Source organism: Leucopleurus acutus (genome assembly GCF_964270905.1).
Source record: "Leucopleurus acutus genome assembly, chromosome: 14".
In the NCBI taxonomy this organism is placed as follows: domain Eukaryota; kingdom Metazoa; phylum Chordata; class Mammalia; order Artiodactyla; family Delphinidae; genus Leucopleurus; species Leucopleurus acutus.
Window position 1 is genome coordinate 26,106,737 of NC_139156.1, and position 19,334 is coordinate 26,126,070.

Genomic DNA, 19,334 nt, shown 5'->3' on the forward strand with positions numbered 1-19,334 from the left:
CGTTCCAATAGACACATCAGCTGGGCCTCTGTCTGTAGCCAGTGCAGGGTGGGAGGAGGGAGAAGCTGTGGGCCCGGAATCTGAGGCTGTGACTGGGCCTAGTCTGTCCTCTAGAGGGCACTGTTGCACCAGCCAGACTTGGCCTGACCTTAGCCCAAGCCCCAGCCTGTCAGGGGGACGCAGAGAAGATGGTGTTCACAACGAAGCCCAAAGACCAGGTCAGGAATGAAGGTCCCAGGCCTTTGCACATGCCCAAGCCCATGGATGAGACTCCACCCCAAATGAGGGGGCCAGCTCTTCACATCTCTGAAGTCAGAAGCTTATTAAAATACTGTTCCCAGGGCCCACGCGCAGATATGCTGATTAATCAGTTCTCCATTTTAAACCTGTATACTTGGGGGGTAGGGGGGAGCGGTTTTCCAGGCACTTTACAAATGTTAATCCATTTGATTCTCCCAACAACTGTACAAAGTGTAAGTATGTTTGTTATTCCTTATATAATTTCCCAAAGCTCTGCCCTTTGTTAGCTAGAATTTGAACCCAGGCAATATAGCCCTAGGGCCTACATTCTTAACCGCTGTGCACACCCTCAAATAACCATTGGCCTAGAGCAGTGGTTCCCAATCAAAGTCAGTTTTGCCCCTTAGGACACACTTGGCAATGCCTGGAGATGTTTGGTCGTCACAACTGGAGGGAGATGCTACTGACATCTAGTAGGCAGAGGCCAGGGATGCTGCTAAACACCCACAACAAAGAACAGCCCAGCCCCAAATGTCTGCAGTGCCGAGGCCGAGAAACGCTGACCTCAAGCAGAGGTTCTCAGTCCCAGCTGCACGGGAAAATCACCACAGAGCTTTCCGAAACCCCAGTGCCAGGCGGTACCCAGACCCATGAAATCAGAATCTTGGGGAACAACTCAGACACCAGCATCTTTGCAAGCTCCCCAGCGACGCCAAGGTTAAGGACCTCTAGCCTAGAAGTGGCCACTCCTCCTTGCCCACCACGTCCAGCCGTGGTACACGGGAAACGCACTGGGGCTACGAACGCAGGCCTGAAAGCTGATTTGCTCCCAAGGGCCCATGCGGCCATGGGCCTGCGGGCTCCCCCTGCTACCCCAGTGACTCTGATGTGGGTGGCCCCCCACTCATCTCTGAAAATGCTCTCAGGCTGCTCCTATTAAGTAAGGAATCCTGTTCCCCAACCCACCACTCCCACACACAGCACAGACCTCAGGAGTGGGAATAGAAATGACCGACTTCGATCAGTCTGTGATGAAATGAACATTGCTGAGAGGCCAGGGGGATGCGGGCGCCCTGCAGCAGCTAGGGCGCGCTACTCCACGCACAGCTGAGGCAGAGAGTTCTGAGAGAAGCCACCGCAAGGGGCAGGTGGGACTCAGTTTCCTCTGACTAGGCCAAAGTGGTTTCCGATCCCACATAGGGCGCCAGCCCCAGCCAGGAAGGGGGATAGGCCTCTGTGCCCACAGCAACCCCACGTGACCACAGGGCGGGCCCCCTCCCTTCGTGATCCTCTTCTTCCTCCTGCCGCATAGGAGGAAGCGGGTCCCTGAGCACAAACGCCCCAACCCTTGCCCAAGCTGAGCCCGACAGCCAAGCAGGAACTTAGACCTCAGTGACGCTCCCTGCGCAGCCCCAGGAGCTCCCACTCCGCCATCTGTCCTCCAGGCTGCACCCCAGGAAGGCGAAAGAGACTGGCCGCCCAGGGCTGCAGGTAGTGTCCTCAGCAGGGTGGCCTTGCCGCTCCCCTCACACCATCTTAATGTCCAGGGTTTGGGCCCGTGACAGGTTCTGACGCTGGGCTTTGACCGCATGCAGGCGTCTCCCATACAGCGTGAACTGGGACCAGGTGAACAGCTGCAGCAGAGCACAGGTGAGGGGAACCAGCACCAGCAGGTAGAAGCAGCCCTGGCGGAGCGTTGGGGCCTGTGGTGGGGGTGGAGCCGGGGGCTCTGGCCAGGGCTGGGCACTCCCCACAGGCGTCAGTGCGGGCTGCTGGAAGAGATCATGACCTAGGATGAGAGAGTCCGCAGAAAGAACAGGTCAGCCCCGGTCTCCTCCACAGTCCACAGTGCCGCATCTCACACGCCACGGGCACATGTCCAAATGGCAGCTCTTGATTCCTCCCCCAGACTTGCTTCTCCCCTGTTCTTCTCTTCTTGGGGAATGGTACCGCCATCCCCCCAATAACCTCGAAGTCTTCCTAGATTCCTCAGTTAATTTCACCACTCCCCAACAGCCAATCCTTCACTTCCCCCAACTCCAAAACACAGCCCAAAACAAACACTTCTTTTCAGCCCCCGGCCGCACCTGCTCCAAGCCTCCATCGCCTGTGCCACAGCCTCCCTACAGCCCATCCTCCGTGCAGCAGTCAGAGCGAACTTTAAAGCATGTAAATCAGACGAGGCCACTCCCCTACTTAAAAGCCACCCAATAGCTGCACTGAGAATAAAATTCACACCCTGCCCAGATCTACAGAGCCCTCTTCACTTTTCCAGCCTCATCTCCAAACCACTCTTTTTTATAAATTTATTTATTTTTGGCTGCGTTGGGTCTTCGTTGTTGTGTGCGGGCTTTCTCTAGCTGTGGCGAGCCAGGGCTACTCTTCGTTTCGGTGCACGGGCTTCTCACTGCGGTGGCTTCTCTTTTTGCAGAGCACAGGCTCTAGGTGTGCCGACTTTAGTAGTTGTGGCACGCGGGCTCAGTACTTGTGACTCGTGGCTCTAGAGCGCAGGCTCAGTAGTTGTGGCACGTAGGCTTAGTTGCTCCGTGGCATGTGGGATCTTCCCGGACCAGGGCTCGAACCCGGGTCCCCTGCATTGGCAGATGGATTCTTAACCACTGCACCACCAGGGAAGTCTGCCAAACCATTCTTGATAACTTGGGCCCACTTCCAGTTCTCTCTGTCTGAGATTTGCTGAGATCTTTGTAGACCAAATCCTCGCCATTCAGTTCACATCCTGGGTGTCACCTCCTCAGAGAGACCTTCCCGGACCACACTAAGCAGCTTCTCAGTCACAATGGCTAGTTTTTACCAACGCACTTATCACTACCTGTTTGGCTGTTTATTGCCGACCCTACCCCGACCCCCTGACTAGAATATAAGCTCCACGATGGCAAAGACCTTGTCTGTCTTACTTTGTCATCTCCCTCCCTAGAGGCACCTAGAGCAGCACCTGGCAGAGAAGGTATTCCATACATATTTGTTGAATGAATGAATGAAAGAGTGTAACCCAGTTCCTCTACCCACATGCAGAGAGGCAGAGGAGGGGTGGCAGCCGGGGGCGGCCCAGACCCAGCCTCTGTTGGCTGGTTGCCATTCTCTCCCTCAACGGACCCAGATCCCAGGCTGATCAGCTGGTACACCAGGTAAGCTGTGCTCCCTGGAGCCTCCAGAGCCCCGTGCCAGCCCCTGGGCTCTCACCTGTGTAGAAGCACAGCAGCCAGGTGCCCAGCAGCGGGGCGAAGGTCTGGCCTGGCTTGGTCACCAAGGCCACCATGCCAAAGAGAAGTGCTGAGGCCGCCTGCTTGCGGTGGTTCAGCACCAGGTCCTCGTCCACCAGGTCAGTGACCACCAAGGTCAACAGCTTACAGGTGCCCTCAGTGAAGACACGGTTGCTGCCGGCGGAGAGAGAGCAGACAAAAATGAAGGGGTGGGACAGAGGTGTGGGGACGAAGGAGGGCAGGGCATACCTGGCAATGAAGAGGCAGAGCAGGCCAGGGCGGTCGGGGCCAGCGCACAGCATGAGCAGGCTCAGGCCCAGCTTGAGCAGGAAGAGCCCGCGCACCACAGCGTAGACGCCCCAGCGCCGGCACAGGGGCAGGAAGTAGAGATTGTTGAGATGCGGAGCGACATAGGAGATGCCTGGGGAAGGGGGTGCGGCCTCGTCAGGGGGCACGGCCACAACCTCCACAACTGCTCACGGTTGGCCATCGGAATCAGAGTTTGCACTGATCCAACACTAACAAGGTTCAGGCTCCGTGCTAAGAGCTTCACACCCTTTTATTTAGTCCTCACGACGCTTTTAGGTAAGTACTATTATCATTCCTACTTTACAGAGAAGTGGAGGCCCAAAGAGATGAAACCAAGAGATGAACCCAAGGCCACACAGTGAATAAGCACGGTCAAGACACACACCCAGGCCTGTCAGGACAGTAGTCCTCCCTGTGAACCAGCCACTGTACACTTCACCTCTGGGTGTCACCGCCACCCAGAGGACCACCATGAGGGCAGCCCTACCCACTCAAACCCACAGAGGCTCCCTCCCTCCCTCTGGAAAACAGAGCTGGGGGCTGGAGGTGCAACCCCAGCACGGATTCTGCCCTCTGCCACCTGGGCCCCAGCTGGGGAGGCGGCTGTGCCTACAGCCGGGCTAGGGGTTCTGGGGTGCAAGCCTTTGTCCTTCCGGCCTGCCCGAGGCACCCACTCACCCAACAGGAAGGAGCCAGTGGAGAGGGAGATGTGGTCTGACAACAGATGCTCCAGGAAGAGGGGGAAGAAGTTGCTGTTGAAGTGGCAGTGAAAGACCTGCAACCAACAGGGACAGTGAGGAGGCCAGGAAGAGGGCAGAAGCCAGCAGGTGGGGCAGCAGGAGCAAGAGCGGCCTCCACCCCCGTGTCCCTCGGCGTGGAACATGCCAGAACAAAACCTGAAACCAGGGCTTCCCTGGTGGCGCAGTGGTTGGGAGTCCGCCTGCCGATGCAGGGGACACGGGTTGGTGCCCCGGTCCGGGAAGCTCCCACATGCCGCGGAGCGGCTGGGGCCATGAGCCATGGCCGCTGAGCCTGCGCGTCTGGAGCCTGTGCTCCACAACGGGAGAGGCCACAGCAGTGAGAGACCCGCATACCGCAAAAAACAACAACAAAACCTGAAACCAACTTCCTATGCTCATCAAGTTTGCTAAAAGTTAGAAGGAATGACAAAATTGTCATTAGAACAATTAAAAGCTTTTTCTCTTATAAAACCTATCAATGCTAAAACAAGCTAAATGACACAAAAACAATCTATTTCTAAATTTGGTTGGCTTATATACTACATATGTTTTAGGTATGGCATGTGGTGTTTTAAAAGTCTCCAAAGGGGCACCTCTTTTTCATATTCTCGCTTTGCAGGTGAGGACATGGCTGCCCCGAGAGACTGAGACAACCTAAGATGACGCAGAGAGCTAGGAGCTCAGATGCTGCTAGAATCCAGGTATCTAACAACCCAACTTGTGCTCCTGCCATTGAATGGCCCAGCCATTCTCAGGCGAGGCCAGAACTGATCTCCCAGCTTCTGAGGAGCCTGTCCCCTTGAGTGAGGCATTCGTAGCCATCCTGGACGGAGGCACTGCTCCCGTACCTGCACCAGGTCCATGCCCACGAACCACAGGAAGTTCCGGTGGCGGGCCAGCTGCCGAAGGTACTGGCCCAAGGTGATGCTGCCTGTCTCCTCGCCGCCAAGAAGCAGCTCTTCTTCTTCACACAGGCTATGGGGCAGAGGGGAGTCAAGAACGGCCTAGGCTGGGCCAGAGCCATCCCCCACCCGGCAGCCATCCACCAGCCAGGGGCCCCAGCATGGCAGTCACACCCAGCAGAGTGCTGGCGGGACCCTGGAGAGCCGGAGCTGGCCACTCACCCGCCATCCACAGCCAGGGTTGGGCACCCCGGTTCCCTGCTGGCCGCCTCCACCCGCCACCTCAGCAGCCGTGTGGCCCCCACAAAGCCCAGCCCAGAGCCAGCGGCCAGTGCCAGGCAGAAGGCGCGGAAGGAAGAGAAGTCTTCTTTGTTCCAGAAGGCGTAGGAGGCAAAGACAGACAGGGAGCCAGCCGCACTGAAGAGGGAGCAGTAGAAGTTGAGGTGGGTGCGGTCGTGGGCTGAGAGGGCCAGGTCAGCCAGCAAGGCATGATGGTGCAGGTCCACGAGCGTCAGGAAGCCATCATAGAGGCACAGGCACAGCAAGAACTGCAGGCCAGCTGGGGCCCACGGCACCCAGAACGCCAGGAACGACAGCGCCAGCAGCGGCCCATGCCAGCCCAGCGCCCGCACCCGTGCCAGCACCACGGCCCTCGAGGAGAGCCTGGCGCCTGACCTGCCAGGGAGAGGGGTGCTGTTGGGAGATGCCCCTACAGCCTTGGCAGGCCCCAGTTCCCCCTGCCCAGGGCCCAGAGGAGGGAACAACAGAGGCCCAGAGCATGGGACTCACACCAGGGTGGTCCCACTGAGCCCTGAGTTCAACCCGATTTAGGAAGCACAACTCACCAGTGGGTACACTCCCCCCTCTGCTCTCTTACCAGCCTGCCAGGGCTGATGGCCAAAGGGTGGTGGGATACCCATTTCTCAAGCTTGGGGGCAGTGATGGGCCCGAGCAGGGATGGGCTAAAGAAATGTGCCAGAAGCAGCAGAGTGTTTGCTGCACGGAGCCCCGTCCTGAGGGCCTGGTAAGCCAAGCGGGGGTAAATTTCTCCCCGAGCTGAGCAAGGCAGCAGCCAGCCAAGGCCACTTCTTCAAACTGGACAGAGTCTGCCTGACCTTGGGAAAGGAGGAAGCCTGCACAACAGCTGGAAATGGTCTCCCTTTCTTCCCCACCCCAAACACAGGCAGGGGTCCTCCAGCTCTGGGGGCGGGGGTAGGTGGGACAGAACCAGTTCTGAGCCATCCTCGGGAAACAAACCGGGGCTGGGAGCTGAGGAACTGACGGTCACTCAGCCAGCCGAACAGGGGGTCATTGAGGCTGTTCCAGAGGAGAAACACCGTCTGTGGGCAGAGGGGAAACGGGCAGGTGGGCTCCAGGCAGCCTCCTCTCCGGGGCTTTCTCCATCCCAGCCTGCTCGCCACCTCTCAGAGATGACCCCAGCTTTCCTTCCTGCAAACCTTTGCTCAGGTCAGTCCCTCAGGTCAGTCCCTCCATAGCGACTGTCCCATCAAACTCCCACCCATCCAGGTCCCAGCTGATAAATATATGTGAATATATTATAACTGTGCATACATAGAACAGTGCCTGGCTCACAAGACAGAGGCCAGGAGAGCTGGCGTAATCCTCACTGAGGAGTCATCAAGGCCTCCAGCTCCAGCTTTCCTTGCTGAATCTCGGTGGGCAACCCGGCTTGCCCCAAGCTCCTGGCTGGGCAGGATCCAGCCCTGCCATCTGCCTGGCTCCCACCCTGGCTAGCTGCCCCAGCTCTGGCCTACCTCTCCGACCCAGAAGGCAGCTTTGTTGATCTTGTACACTGAGACAAAGGTGTCCACGTAGTAAAGCAGGAACACGTTGTGCAGGACAGAGATGAAGAGGGCCAGGGAGCCATAGACCATGGCCGTGGGCAGGCCCAGCAGCCAGGCCCAGGGCCCACCCAGCCCCATGGCGGCCAGCCCAGCCTCAGCCCCAGGAGTACTGAGGAGCGCTCATGGCCACGGGCAGTCTGGCCATCCTTGTCCCTGGGGAAGAAGAAGCCAGTTAGCTGCAGGGATCAGAGCCAGCTGATCTAACCCCAGACCTCTGAGTCATCTCACTGGGAGAAAGTCTGTACGTAAAACAAAACTGGGGAATCGTCAATGATGTCCAGCTAAAACAATGCTGGACTAGATACCACTACTGGAGAGTAACCCAAGGAAACTGATAAAGGCGTGGGAAGAGAAGGCAGCCAGCCAGCAAGTGCTGAGCCAGGTCGCGTGCTAGTGCTCAGTATCTTCTTTCATCCATACTTTACTCAATCTTAACGGTCCAGACATGACAACCCTGGGCTTGGGCACACACTGTGCCTACAGTGGCACCTCGGGCAAGCTACTTAACCCCAGCCTCAGTTTTCTCTTCTGTAAAAAGGAAAAGTGGATGATCATGGCTACTCAGAGGAATGTAAGGATTAAATGAGGTAACTCACAGAAAGTGCTCAATAAATGGACGTTAGTGATCTCATTATCATCTTTATAAAATCCCTACAAAGTTTACAGCACTATTACAATATTATAGGAGAGCAACCCCAAGCTCAGAGATGTTAAGTAATTTGCCCAGTGTCGCACAGCAAAAAAGTAGCAGATTTGAACCCTGACCTGTCTGGCTCCAAAGCCTTTTCTGCCACTTGACCTCCCAAATTGGGTTCCTATGGACTGCTGGGTAGAATGGAGAAACCTGCTGTGATGGCAGTTTCCATAGGGATATACAAGTTATAAGATATGATAAGAGTCCACAACTGCTCACGCACTTTGATTCCGGAAATTCCACCTCAAGGAACTAACCCCAAGGGAACAAGTACAGAGCTGTTCATGGCAGCAACATTTATAAACAGCCAAAAGCTGGACACAGCCCAGGAACACAACAAAGGGACTGGCTCAACAAGCCCGATGCTCTCCAGAAGGGCCAAGTACGTGGGCCACCTCAACACAGGGGAGAGAAACTCAAGAACATGTTACATGAAAAGAGAGAACAGGGCTTCCCTGGTGGCACAGTGGTTGGGAGTCCGCCTGCCAATGCAGGGGACGTGGGTTCGTGCCCCGGTCCAGGAAGATCCCACATGCCGCGGAGCGGCTGGGCCCGTAAGCCATGGCCGCTGGGCCTGCGCGTCCGGAGCCTGTGCTCCGCAACGGGAAGAAGCCACAACAGTGAGAGGCCCGTGTACCACAAAAAAAAAAAAAAAAAAGAGAGAGAGAGAGAGAGAACAAAGGACAGCACGAGTGCCTGCTCCCAACCAGGCCGACTTGTGTACAGAGACCAGCAGGCTAGACTGACCAATCATGGAAAAGCAAATGAAAGTCAGATTTTTATTAAAGCAGCGCTTCTCATACTGTAATGTGCTTCCAAGTCACCAGGGGACTTTGTTAAAATGCAGATTTTGCCTCCATAGGCGTGGGGAAGAATCTGAGATTCTGCATTTCTAACAGGCTCCCAGGTGGCACCAAGGCTGCTGGTCCACGACCACACTTTAAGCAGCCAGGCATTAAGTCTATCTGTCTCTTTAGATTCAAAGCTGTTGTTCTCTTTTCAGAAAAATAATCTCATGTGTGCTTGTCTGACCCCCAGAGGGAAGCTATGGGGGCTTCCTTCTCTCAAACTCCCTGTTCTGAGTTAAATGTGCCCCAAAGAGATAAGTTCAAGTCCTAACCCCCAGTATCTGTGAGTGCAACCTTATTTGGAAATAGGATCTTTGCAGATGTAACCAAGTTAAGATGAGATCATACTGAGTTAGGGTGGGCCCTAATCCAATGACTGGTATCCTTAAAAGGAGAGGGAAATTTGGACACAGAGACAGACACACACAAAGGGAACACAGCCACCTGAAGATGCAGGCAGAAATTTGAGTGACGCATCTACAAGCCAAAGAACACTAAGAATTGCAGAGGCAACCACCAGGAGCTAGGAAGAGGCAAGGAAGGATTCTTTCCTAGAGCCTCCCTCCAGAGGGCACATGACCCTGCTGATGCCTTGATGTTGGATTTCTACCCTACAGGAACTGGGAGGTTGCCTTAAGCCACTCAGTTCGTGGCAGCCCTAAAATTTATACACCTCCTCAGAGGCTTTCTCTTTGAGTCCTCGTGACCCAAGCCTACCCATGGGCTTCATTTACATGTCCGCATGCTTGCACGCACACATGCAGAACAGAAACTTCTGTTTCCCCATCAGAGTCAGGCCCTGGAAGACCGACTTCAGCCCCAGTCCAAATGTGGTGACTCCCCAGGCCCTGTTCTTGCCCCATGAGCAACCATGGCTCCCCTTCCCTGCCCAGCCTTCAAGGGCCTCTGTAGTCTGGCCTCTCCCCGCCAGACCAGCCCAGACTCCCATGGATCTTCAAGCCACTGTCTCCTCTGGCCAGGCCTTTGTTCTTTTTTTTTTTTTTTTTAATAAATTTATTTATTTATCCATTTTTGGCTGCATTGGGTCTTCGTTGCTGCGCACAGGTTTTCTCTGGTTGCGGCGAGCGGGGGCTACTCTTCATTGTGGTGTGTGGGCTTCTCATTGTGGTGGCTTCTCTTGTTGCGGAGCACGGGCTCTAGGCACGAGGGCTTCAGTAGTTGTGGCACGAGGGCTCAGTAGTTGTGGCTCATGGGCTCTAGAGCGCAGGCTCAGTAGTTGTGGCACACAGGCTTAGTTGCTCTGCGGCATGTGGGATCTTCCCGGACCAGGGCTCGAACCCATCTCCCTTGCATTGGCAGGCGGATTCTTAACCACTGCGCCACCAGGGAAGCCCCCAGGTCTTTGTTCTTGATGGTGCCTCCTACCAGAAGCACCCTGCCCATGTCTTCATCTCCATCTCACCCATCCCTCAGGAGCCAGCACCATGTCGAGAAGACCTTCTCCAACTCCTCGGCCCTCACTGGTGCCTCCTGCCCCTGCACAGCACTCTCCCACCTGCCCGCACTCCAGCCTGACTGTGGGGTTCTCCAGCGCAGGGCCTGTGTCTTCGCCCTCTCTCTCCCTCTCTGGACTCAGCCACTCTTGCTATAAGAGTGACGGGTAAGAAAGAGGCTCTGCAGGGAGAATAAGGATGGTATCTCATGGGAGTCTCTCTCAGGCTCAATGGAAGCTGAGTGGCAATTCACTCAAGAGATCGGTATGCAGCCCCCCATCCCCTGTGCCAATCTTGTGCCAGCCCACGCCTAGTGGTGGAGCAATGAGAGAAGGAGGAGTGGCCAAAACTACCTGAAAGCAGCCGCTAAGTCTGTGAGAATCTCTCCCAGGCCATAATGATGCCACCTTGTCCCAGAGCCGGGGGATATCCAGGTGGCCTCTCCCTGGGGGCTTTGAGCCCCTGAAGAAACATTTGGTGGGAAATACTTTTTTTTTTCACAGCTTTATTGAGGTACAACTGACATATAATAATCTGCATATCAGGGAGTCCCCTGGTGGCCTAGTGGTTAGGATTCTGGGCTCTCACTGCCATGGCCTGGGTTCAATCCCTGGTTGGGGAACTGAGATCCTGCAAGCTGCACCGCATGGCCAAAAGAAAAAAAGAAAAAAAAAAAGACCTCCCGCCCCCAAATAATAATAATCTGCACATTTTCAAAGTGTACAGCCTGATCAGTTTTGGCATAGGTATGCCTGTGAAACTGTCACCACAATTGAGATCAGGAACATATCCATCACCCTTTAAGTTTCCTTGGCACTTTCCAAGTAACATAGTGGAAAGAAGACACAACTGGAGGTCTCCAAAGTCCCAACTCCACCATTTCCTACCCGTGTGACCTGAAGCAATTTGCTAAACCTCTCCATGCCTGTTTCCTGATCTGCACGATGGGGCCAACCTTCCTAAGGCTAGGGTTAGCAGTCCATGAGAAAATACTCTAACGCAATGAGCACAGGAAGTGCAGCGAGCACCCAAACTTCAGAGATTACTACTAACGAGCCTCCCAGACCCTCCATACCTACCACACAAGGGTGGGGTGGGCTAATCTAAAGGTGCTTTGGGGCTGTAAAGCACCATGTACACCTCTGCTGCCATCCTTAACCCAGGTCACCTCCTGTGATTCCCCAGAGCCTTTCAGAACTCCCCTCCCTCACCTTGAAAGCCTTTGTCCAAAGGGAGTGAAACCTCCTGGCACCCCTACCCAGATGTCCAGTGGCCTGCCCTGGTTACTGGAGAAGGTGAACCCTACAGGCAAGGTCCCCAGCCTCCAGCAGCTGGGGCAACAGTAGAAGAAAACCTCAAAGTGCGGTGAGATGGAAAACGTATGACTTTTGCCATCAGAACGGCCTGGGTTTACATCTCAACTGAACTTTCTACTAACTATAACTGCAGGCAAGGTCTGAGCTTGTCTGAACCTTGGTTTCCTCACCTGTAAAATGGGAGTAACAGTGCCTATTTTTATAGGAATTCAGGGAGGATTAAACTATGTCTAGGAAGCCCAGAGCACCGACAGAAATGTGCTCAGAAACTGGCATTTCCTTGGGCTCACTTATAACAGATCAGGGTAGGAGCAGGGGAATATGCTGGTAATCAGGCTCCTTCCTGTGGTAGGCGAGTTTGAGAGAAAAATCAAGGCACAAGGGGGAAAGTCAGAAGAGGACGGCCTGCAAGGAGCATGGGCCCAGATGATGTTCATGAGTACCAGAGACAGACCACTACCATGGACCAGATCTAGAGGCAAAGTAACCTGTCCAGGTAAGCCTCTGCCCGGGAAAGAAAGCTGGGGGAGGAGTATGCAGGGTCACTCCAGATTCCACTCCTCCATCAGGAACTGCTTCCTCTAATAGCCCTCCCCACCCTCACTCCACCCCCACAGAGAACAACAGCCCTGCCTCTCGGGGGAGGAAGGCTTGGGGCTCACACCAGCCTAGTTGCATAACCTGGCTGAGATAACCTGTAACCTGCAACCAACTCCACCCTCACCTTGGCACCTAGCAGGAGAGCCTGCTGGTGGCCCCAGAGCCCATCTCCCATGCCCCCCACTGGTATGGTCCCAGTTGTGTGGCCTTGAGCCAGCCACTCCCTCTCCCTGGGCCTCAGTTTCCCCATCTATAAAGTGGGGATGACAACGCCAACCTCTTAGATTGCTGTAGGGCTGAAATGCAAAAGATATATAAAGCACCAAGCCTAGTGCCTGGCACTGAGAAGACCCTCAATAAAATGTAGCTATTCATGGGCTTCCCTGGTGGCACAGTGGTTAAGAATCCTCCTGCCAATGCAGGAGACATGGGTTTGAGCCCTGGTCCGGGAAGATCCCACACGCCGCAGAGCAACTAAGCCTGTGCGCCACAACTGAGCCTGCGCTCTAGAACCCGTGCTCCACAAGAAGAGAAGCCACCGCAATGAGAAGCCCACGCACCACAATGAAGAGTATCCCCGGCTCACCGCAACTAGAGAAAGCCCATGCACAGCAACGAAGACCCAACACAGCTAAAAATAAATAAAAAATTTTTTAAATGTAGCTATTCTTCTTCTTTTTCATGTCTCTGAAGTTTGGCTTTATGATCTTTAAAGAGTTGCAGTCAGTGTCCCCTTCTGCCAAATCCATGACTGAAGTTGTCTTTTCAGCACTCAACATTGATGCTTCTCACTGCTTGATATATCCTGTCATCCATCAAATTCTTTTTTAAGTGCCACCTCCAACCTTTGTTCATGTTGTTCCTTCCACCTAAAACACCCTAGATGTAACTACATACCATTTCTCAGACATATAAGATATACCTGGTTTTTACACCTATCATCATGAATACTTACAACTCGTTACTATTTCCATCCTCATCTTGTAAGTGAAGAAACCAAGGCTCTGAAGGTTAAATAGCTGGCCCCAAATCACAGAGCTATTAAGTGCTAGAGCCAAAATTCAAAACAGGTGCTTCTGACTAAAAAAACCCCCAAAACTCAGCATTTCTCACATCACTAGGCCCATACCGCCACCACAATTGTATCAAATCCTGCTGATTCAAGCAAGGCCCAGTTCAAGGGCACATACCTTCCCAAGGGCACCAAGTCAGGTGTTCTCTCCCCTTTTCAGGTCCCTTGGCTCTGTATCAGGATCCAAATGTCTCCCTAACCCTTCTCCAGCACCCAAGCTCCTTAAAGGCAGGGCCAGGTCAGACCTGCCCCTGATCTGGACTCCCAGCTTCCACCAGGCTCCTTCACCACACAGTAAGTGCTCAATTAATACCTTCTGGGTCAATTTGCCCCTAAAAGGCCAATGTGGACATCCGCAGCCCAACAGGACAGCAGCAGCCATAGGAGGAGTGTCCTCCCCAGATCCCACTGTGCCCCTCAGCTCTGCATTCTGCTTGGCTGTGGGAGTCAAAAAGAGGCAACCTGGGGAATCCTGATGTGAAACATGGACAGCAAGGCAACAGGTGAGGCAACAAAGAGGAACAGTGATAATAACAAAATGTAACACTTATTAAGCTTTCACCCATGTGCTAAGGAAAATTGATACACACCAGATCAGGAAGGGCTTTGGAAACCACACACAAGATCCTATCCTGAGGACAATAGGATGGGGGGCACTGGGAGTGGCCAGGTGACAGAATCAGATGTTTAGAAGGAGCCGCCAGCATCATGTAAAAACTCTCCCCTCCTCACCCCATCAGGCTTCTGGGAGATAAAGAACCAGAAAATGATAGAAACAGTAGCAGCTCCCTGATTTCTGAACCAGCCTGTGGTGAGTAGGGGGCTGATGAATTTGGTAGAGGAAACCAAGAATGACAGACTGGGCCCCTGGGGTGAGGGGCTTCAGAAAGAGGGTGGGTGTTAGCTTCTGATTCCTTTCAGAAGGACTAGAGACTGTATGAGAAGCTATTAGTATGGAGGGGAAAAAATCTACTAATAAGCATAATTTGGAGTTGGGAGCCCTGGGTCAAGTTTGAACCTTATCACTAACTAGCTCTCTGAGTTTATTCCTACATCTGCAAAGCGGGAGAAAATTCCATTCCCTGCCTGTCCTGGCAGTATCAAATGAATATGAAAGGTATTATACCCTGCGCAAATATTAGGTGTGTCCTTTTTTCAACAAGCAGGTGACCTCTGAATTGTCTTCTGTGTTTCTTGTTTCACACCCTCTTTGTCTCCCTGCTCAGTCTCCCCACGGCAGGACCAGCCCTGGCAGGGCTGTTGGGGACGCCCAACCCTGGAGGGGTGCCCACTTTCCATGCAGTGACTAATGGGCCCATCCTCCTCCTCAGGCTGGAAACGAACTTCACCCTACTGGGGGAGGGACCTTCTCCCTTTCCCTCCCTGCTCCGCAGCAGCACTGGAAGATCAGCAACTTCACCTCAGGACCATGCACCCCTCGCGAGCCACAGAGGAGTCTGGGAACAACCCAGGAGTTCCTTACTCAATAGCTGGCACTGAACCATGTGGTGGTTCTCCAGCCTGTCTGCACATTAAAATCACCTGAGGAGCTGCTCAATAACACGAAAGCCTAAGCCTCACCCCTGACCAATTAAATCGTAATTTCTAAGGATGGGGCCCAGCATCGGTGTTCTTTTAAAGCTCCCCAATTGGTTCTACAACGCCACCAGGGTTAAAAGCCATTATGTTAATGAAATGGATCCCGGCCTGATGCATCATGCGACCCCAGGGAGTCCCTCTGCAAGAATTCCATCCTCACCCCTTGAGTCCAAGCTTCTCCCACCCTGCCCCGAGGCACTCTCTCAACCCACACCCAGATCACTTCAGGAACTCCCACAGACAGCCCCCAGGACTCCCAGAGCAGATAGCATTCCTGTACCCTTCGGGTGTGTCCTTTGTGACCGACTGGCCCACAGTCCGGCCCGCTCCTGCCCCCAAGCCCCGGCCGCGGGCCAGCCCCTCACCGAAATTGTGGCAGGCGAAGCCTAATCCCGCGGCTGCCCGGAGCCAGGTGCCAGCCAGTGCGCCTGCGCGCAGGCCTCCAGCAGCTTCTCCAGCCCCTTCTTCCGCTCCTGCCCAGCGATTGGCTCCGCGTGGTCCGGGACCGCTGCTTCGGCAGGTGCTCGCGCCCGAGGATGCCGCCGCCATATTTGTTACGGGCGCTTGCCCTTAGTGACCAAAAAGAGGACGTGGGCGCCAACAAAAAACGGGCAGATTGTCTGTATTCCTGGCCGGTTCACCCCCTCCCTCTCACTTCCACGAAGGCTTAATGTCATTTCAGTTCAAATCAACAAGGTTTTTTCTGAGAGCTTCCCATCCTCTCCCCCGTCCTTTTTTTTTTTTTGCCTGTCGTGCGGCTGGTGGGATCTTAATTAACCCACCAGGGATCGAATCTGCATCCACTGCAGTGGAAGCCAGGAGTCTTAACCACTAGACCTCCGGGGAAGTCCCCCACCCCTACTATTAATTCGGAAAATGAAGAGAGCTCAGCACCTTCCTTCAAGCCTTGTGATGTGACTGGAGGCACAGCTGAGACAGATATGAAGATGACAGTGGCACGACCTGGGACTCCCTGATGCTGGATTGTGAGCTCCTCAAGAGTGGACAGGCCCAGCTTGAGCTGTGGGCACCAGGCCCTGAGAGAGCAACCAAGCAGCCCAACCTCTTCTTATTATTATTATTTTTTTCTTGTTTCTTTTCTTTTCTTTTTTGGTTGCACCAGGTGTTAGTTGCGGCACGTGGGCTCCTTAGTTGTGGCATGCGAGCTCTTAGTTGCGGCATGCATGTGGGATCTAGTTCCCTGACCAGGGATCAAACCCAGGCCCCCTGCCTTGGGAGCTCAGAGTCTTATCCACTGCACCACCAGGGAAGTCCCAACCTCCTCATGTTAATAGTAATAGTAAAATATAAGGCTACGGAGCTCTTCCAGTGTGCCCTGTGCTGTGTTAAGCACTCTACATGCATTATCTTGTTGAGTCCTCACATAGTCATCCCTGGGAGGTAGGTGCTATTATCCCCATTTTACAGATGAGGAAACTGAGGTTGGGAGAGATTCCACAAAGCAAGCAAGCTTTCACACAGCAAGCAAGAGGCCCAGACTAGTTGGAACCCAGACTTTCTGACTCTCAGAACAGGAGTCTTCCCTCTTCTTACCCCTGCCCAGACCCTGAAAGTCAAGTTTTGTTTTGCTCAGTCTAGTCTGGTAAGGATGTCCCACATCTTCTCCCAACAGGCCTGTAAGCCTACTTAGATTTCTAGGCAATTAGACAGCACAGACTCCAGACTTGCTGTTTCCCTACCCTGGGATATGGGGCCATGAGTGTGGCTTTTGGCTTCTGGGGGACCTGGGACTCAGTTCCCTAGCTCCACCACTTCTTTTTCGGGGATGCTCTTTTTGTGAGCCTCTGTTTTACTCCTTAGAGGGATTTTGTGGGCATTAAATGAGAAATAGGGGTGTAAGAGTTCTGTTGTCAACAGGAATTATCATCCTCTGCCTCCTTCCTGACAACCTGGCAAGGGCCCACCCAGAGCAAACAGTCCAACACAAGAGCCCAGGTGTCCAGGTGCTAGAGTCTGTTCAACCAGTTCCTGGGGAGCCCCAGAGGCCCCATGAACCTTGTCCCCAGCATTCATTTCCCACCAGTCTGTCTCACTTTCCTCCTCCCCAGTCCTGCCTTTTCAGACCCTCTTCTTACCTCCTAGGTCTCCTCTTGGCCACACACACATCACCTCTTTTCTAGACTTCAAGCAATTGATGAAACCCCTCATGCTCCAGAAAGCCCTCATGACTAGAAGGAAGATTACCATTTCTCGCCCATCCTTACCCCTTACCCCCATCTATGCTTTACTGGCTGTGAGAATAGAGGGCAGGAAGGGCAGGAAACCAGCATTCAGCATAGAGTCTGGTACACTAGGGCCTCCATAAATTGACTAAAGGAGTCCCTCTGCCGTTCCATCTCTGGCCAGCATGTGCCTTTATTTCAAAGCAACACTGAGCCTTTACTTAGCCCTCCCTGGGTATCCCGTGGGGGAACAGGAGAATGCGGAGAGCTGCCAAGGGGCTGGAACTGGATGTGACCTTATAGGAAAGACTTTGGCTCCTGTGTGGCACTGAATACCCCACTCTGAGTTCCCTCAGCCCTCTGATTTTATAGACAATGTAACCAGTTACCCTTTTTTCTCAGCACTAGGGCTGGGCCTTGTGATTATCTCTGATTTCCCTTCCCAGTTGTCAAGCACAGAGATAACTGGGAGGGGACATGGGGTGCAATTGAAGATCATATCGCCTGCCTTGAGTCATACCGGAGTCTCTGGATCGTGGGAGAGAGACATACAAAAACTCTCCCTGAAGTTCTCTCCTCCCTTGGCTTCTGACCTCTGTGATCTAGGTTCCGCCATGTTCTCCTCCTACCTAACAACTCCTCCTCGGGCCCCTTCACCGGGGCACTTTTTCCCAGGGCTTTTTTAGTTGCAGAGAGGGTCCCCCAAATTTCCATTTTCAAAACTCTTCACACATTCACTTAAACTTGTCAGGCCATACACTATATGGGGTAAAAGGGACTTCAAAAACAAGATTGCCTGTTGGTGGGAATATAAATTGGTGCAGCCACTATGGAAAGCAGTATGGAGGTTTCTCAAAAAAACTAAAAATAGGGCTTCCCTGGTGGTGCAGTGGTTGAGAGTCCGCCTGCCGATGCACGGGACACGGGTTCGTGCCCCGGTCCAGGAAGATCCCACATGCAGCAGAGCTGCTGGGCCCGTGAGCCATGGCCGCTGAGCCTGCGCGTCCGGAGTCTGTTGCTCCGCAACGGAGAGGCCACAACAGTGAGAGGCCCGCGTACCGCAAAAAAAAAAAAAAAAAAAAAAACTAAAAATAGAACTACCGGATGTCCCTGGTGGAGCAGTGCTTAAGAATCCGCTTGCCAATGCAGGCGACACCGGTTCGATCCCTGATCCGGGAAAATCCCACATGCCGCGGAGCAACTAAGCCCATGCGCCACAACTACTAAGCCTGTGCTCTAGAGCCCGTGAGCCAGAACTACTGAGCCCACGCGCCACAACTACTGAAGCCTGCGCACGCTAGAGCCCGCATGCAACAACCACTGAACCTGCATGCTGCAACCACTGAAGCCCGTGTGCCTAGCGTCCGTGCTCTGCAAAAGAGAAGCCACCACAGTGAGAAGCCCGCACACTGCATGAAGACCCAACACAGCCAAAAATTAATTAATTAATTAATTAATTAATTAAAAATAGAACTAGCATATAACCCAGTAATTCCACTCCTGGGTATTTATCTGAAAAAAAAATGAAAACACTGTTTGAAAAGATACATGCACCCCATTGTTCATAGCAGCATTATTTACAATTGCCAAGATATGGAAGCAACATGTGTCCATCAGAAGATGAATGGATAAAGAACAAGTGAGCCTAGGGATTTCCCTGGCAGTCCAGTGGCTAAGACTCTGTGCTCCCAATGTAGGGGGCACAGGTTCGATCCCTGGTCAGAGAACTAGATCCTGCACACTGCAACTAAAAGATCCCACATGCCTAAACTAAAAGATCCCACACACCACAATGAAGATCCTGCGTGGCACAACTAAGACCCAGCATAGCCAAATAAATAAATATTTAAAAAAAGGAACATGTGAGCATATATATATGTGTGTGTGTGCGTATATATATATACACGTATATATATGCACACATACACAATGGAATACTACTCAGCCATAAAAAAGAATAAAATTTTGCCATTTGCAGCAACATGGATGGACTTGGAAGGTATTATGCTAAGTGAAATAAGTCCGACAGAGAAAGACAAATACTGTATGATTTAATTTCTATGTGGAATCTAAAAAATAAAACAAACTAGTGCATATGAGAAAAAAGAAACAGGACTTCCTTGGTGGTGCAGTGGTTAAGAATCCGCCTGCCAATGCAGGGGACACGGGTTTGAGCCCTGGCCCAGGAATATCCCAAATGCTGTGGAGCAACTAAGCCCATGCACCACAACTACTGAGCCTGCGCTCTAGAGCCCACGAGTCACAACTACTGAGCCCGTGTGCCACAACTA

General features: G+C 53.2%; 1 protein-coding gene across 2 annotated transcripts; it reads right to left on the reverse strand.

Annotated features, from left to right (window-relative positions):
- Positions 1-77: 77 nt before the first annotated feature.
- Positions 78-15,273, reverse strand: MFSD13A (major facilitator superfamily domain containing 13A). 2 transcript variants are annotated; one of them, XM_082853919.1, is made up of 9 exons: positions 15,226-15,273; positions 7,188-7,430; positions 6,670-6,752; positions 5,635-6,087; positions 5,359-5,485; positions 4,449-4,545; positions 3,711-3,882; positions 3,442-3,635; positions 78-2,029 (listed from the first exon to the last, which is right to left on the reverse strand). In XM_082853919.1, the coding sequence occupies exons 2-9, from the start codon at positions 7,353-7,355 to the stop codon at positions 1,767-1,769; spliced, it is 1,557 nt and encodes a 518-aa protein (XP_082710045.1). In that variant the 5' UTR covers positions 7,356-7,430; positions 15,226-15,273; the 3' UTR covers positions 78-1,766. The 2 variants fall into 2 exon arrangements, with proteins under 2 accessions (XP_082710045.1, XP_082710044.1); XM_082853918.1 differs by having other exon boundaries at positions 3,442-3,882.
- Between the last annotated feature and the right edge of the window lie 4,061 nt (positions 15,274-19,334).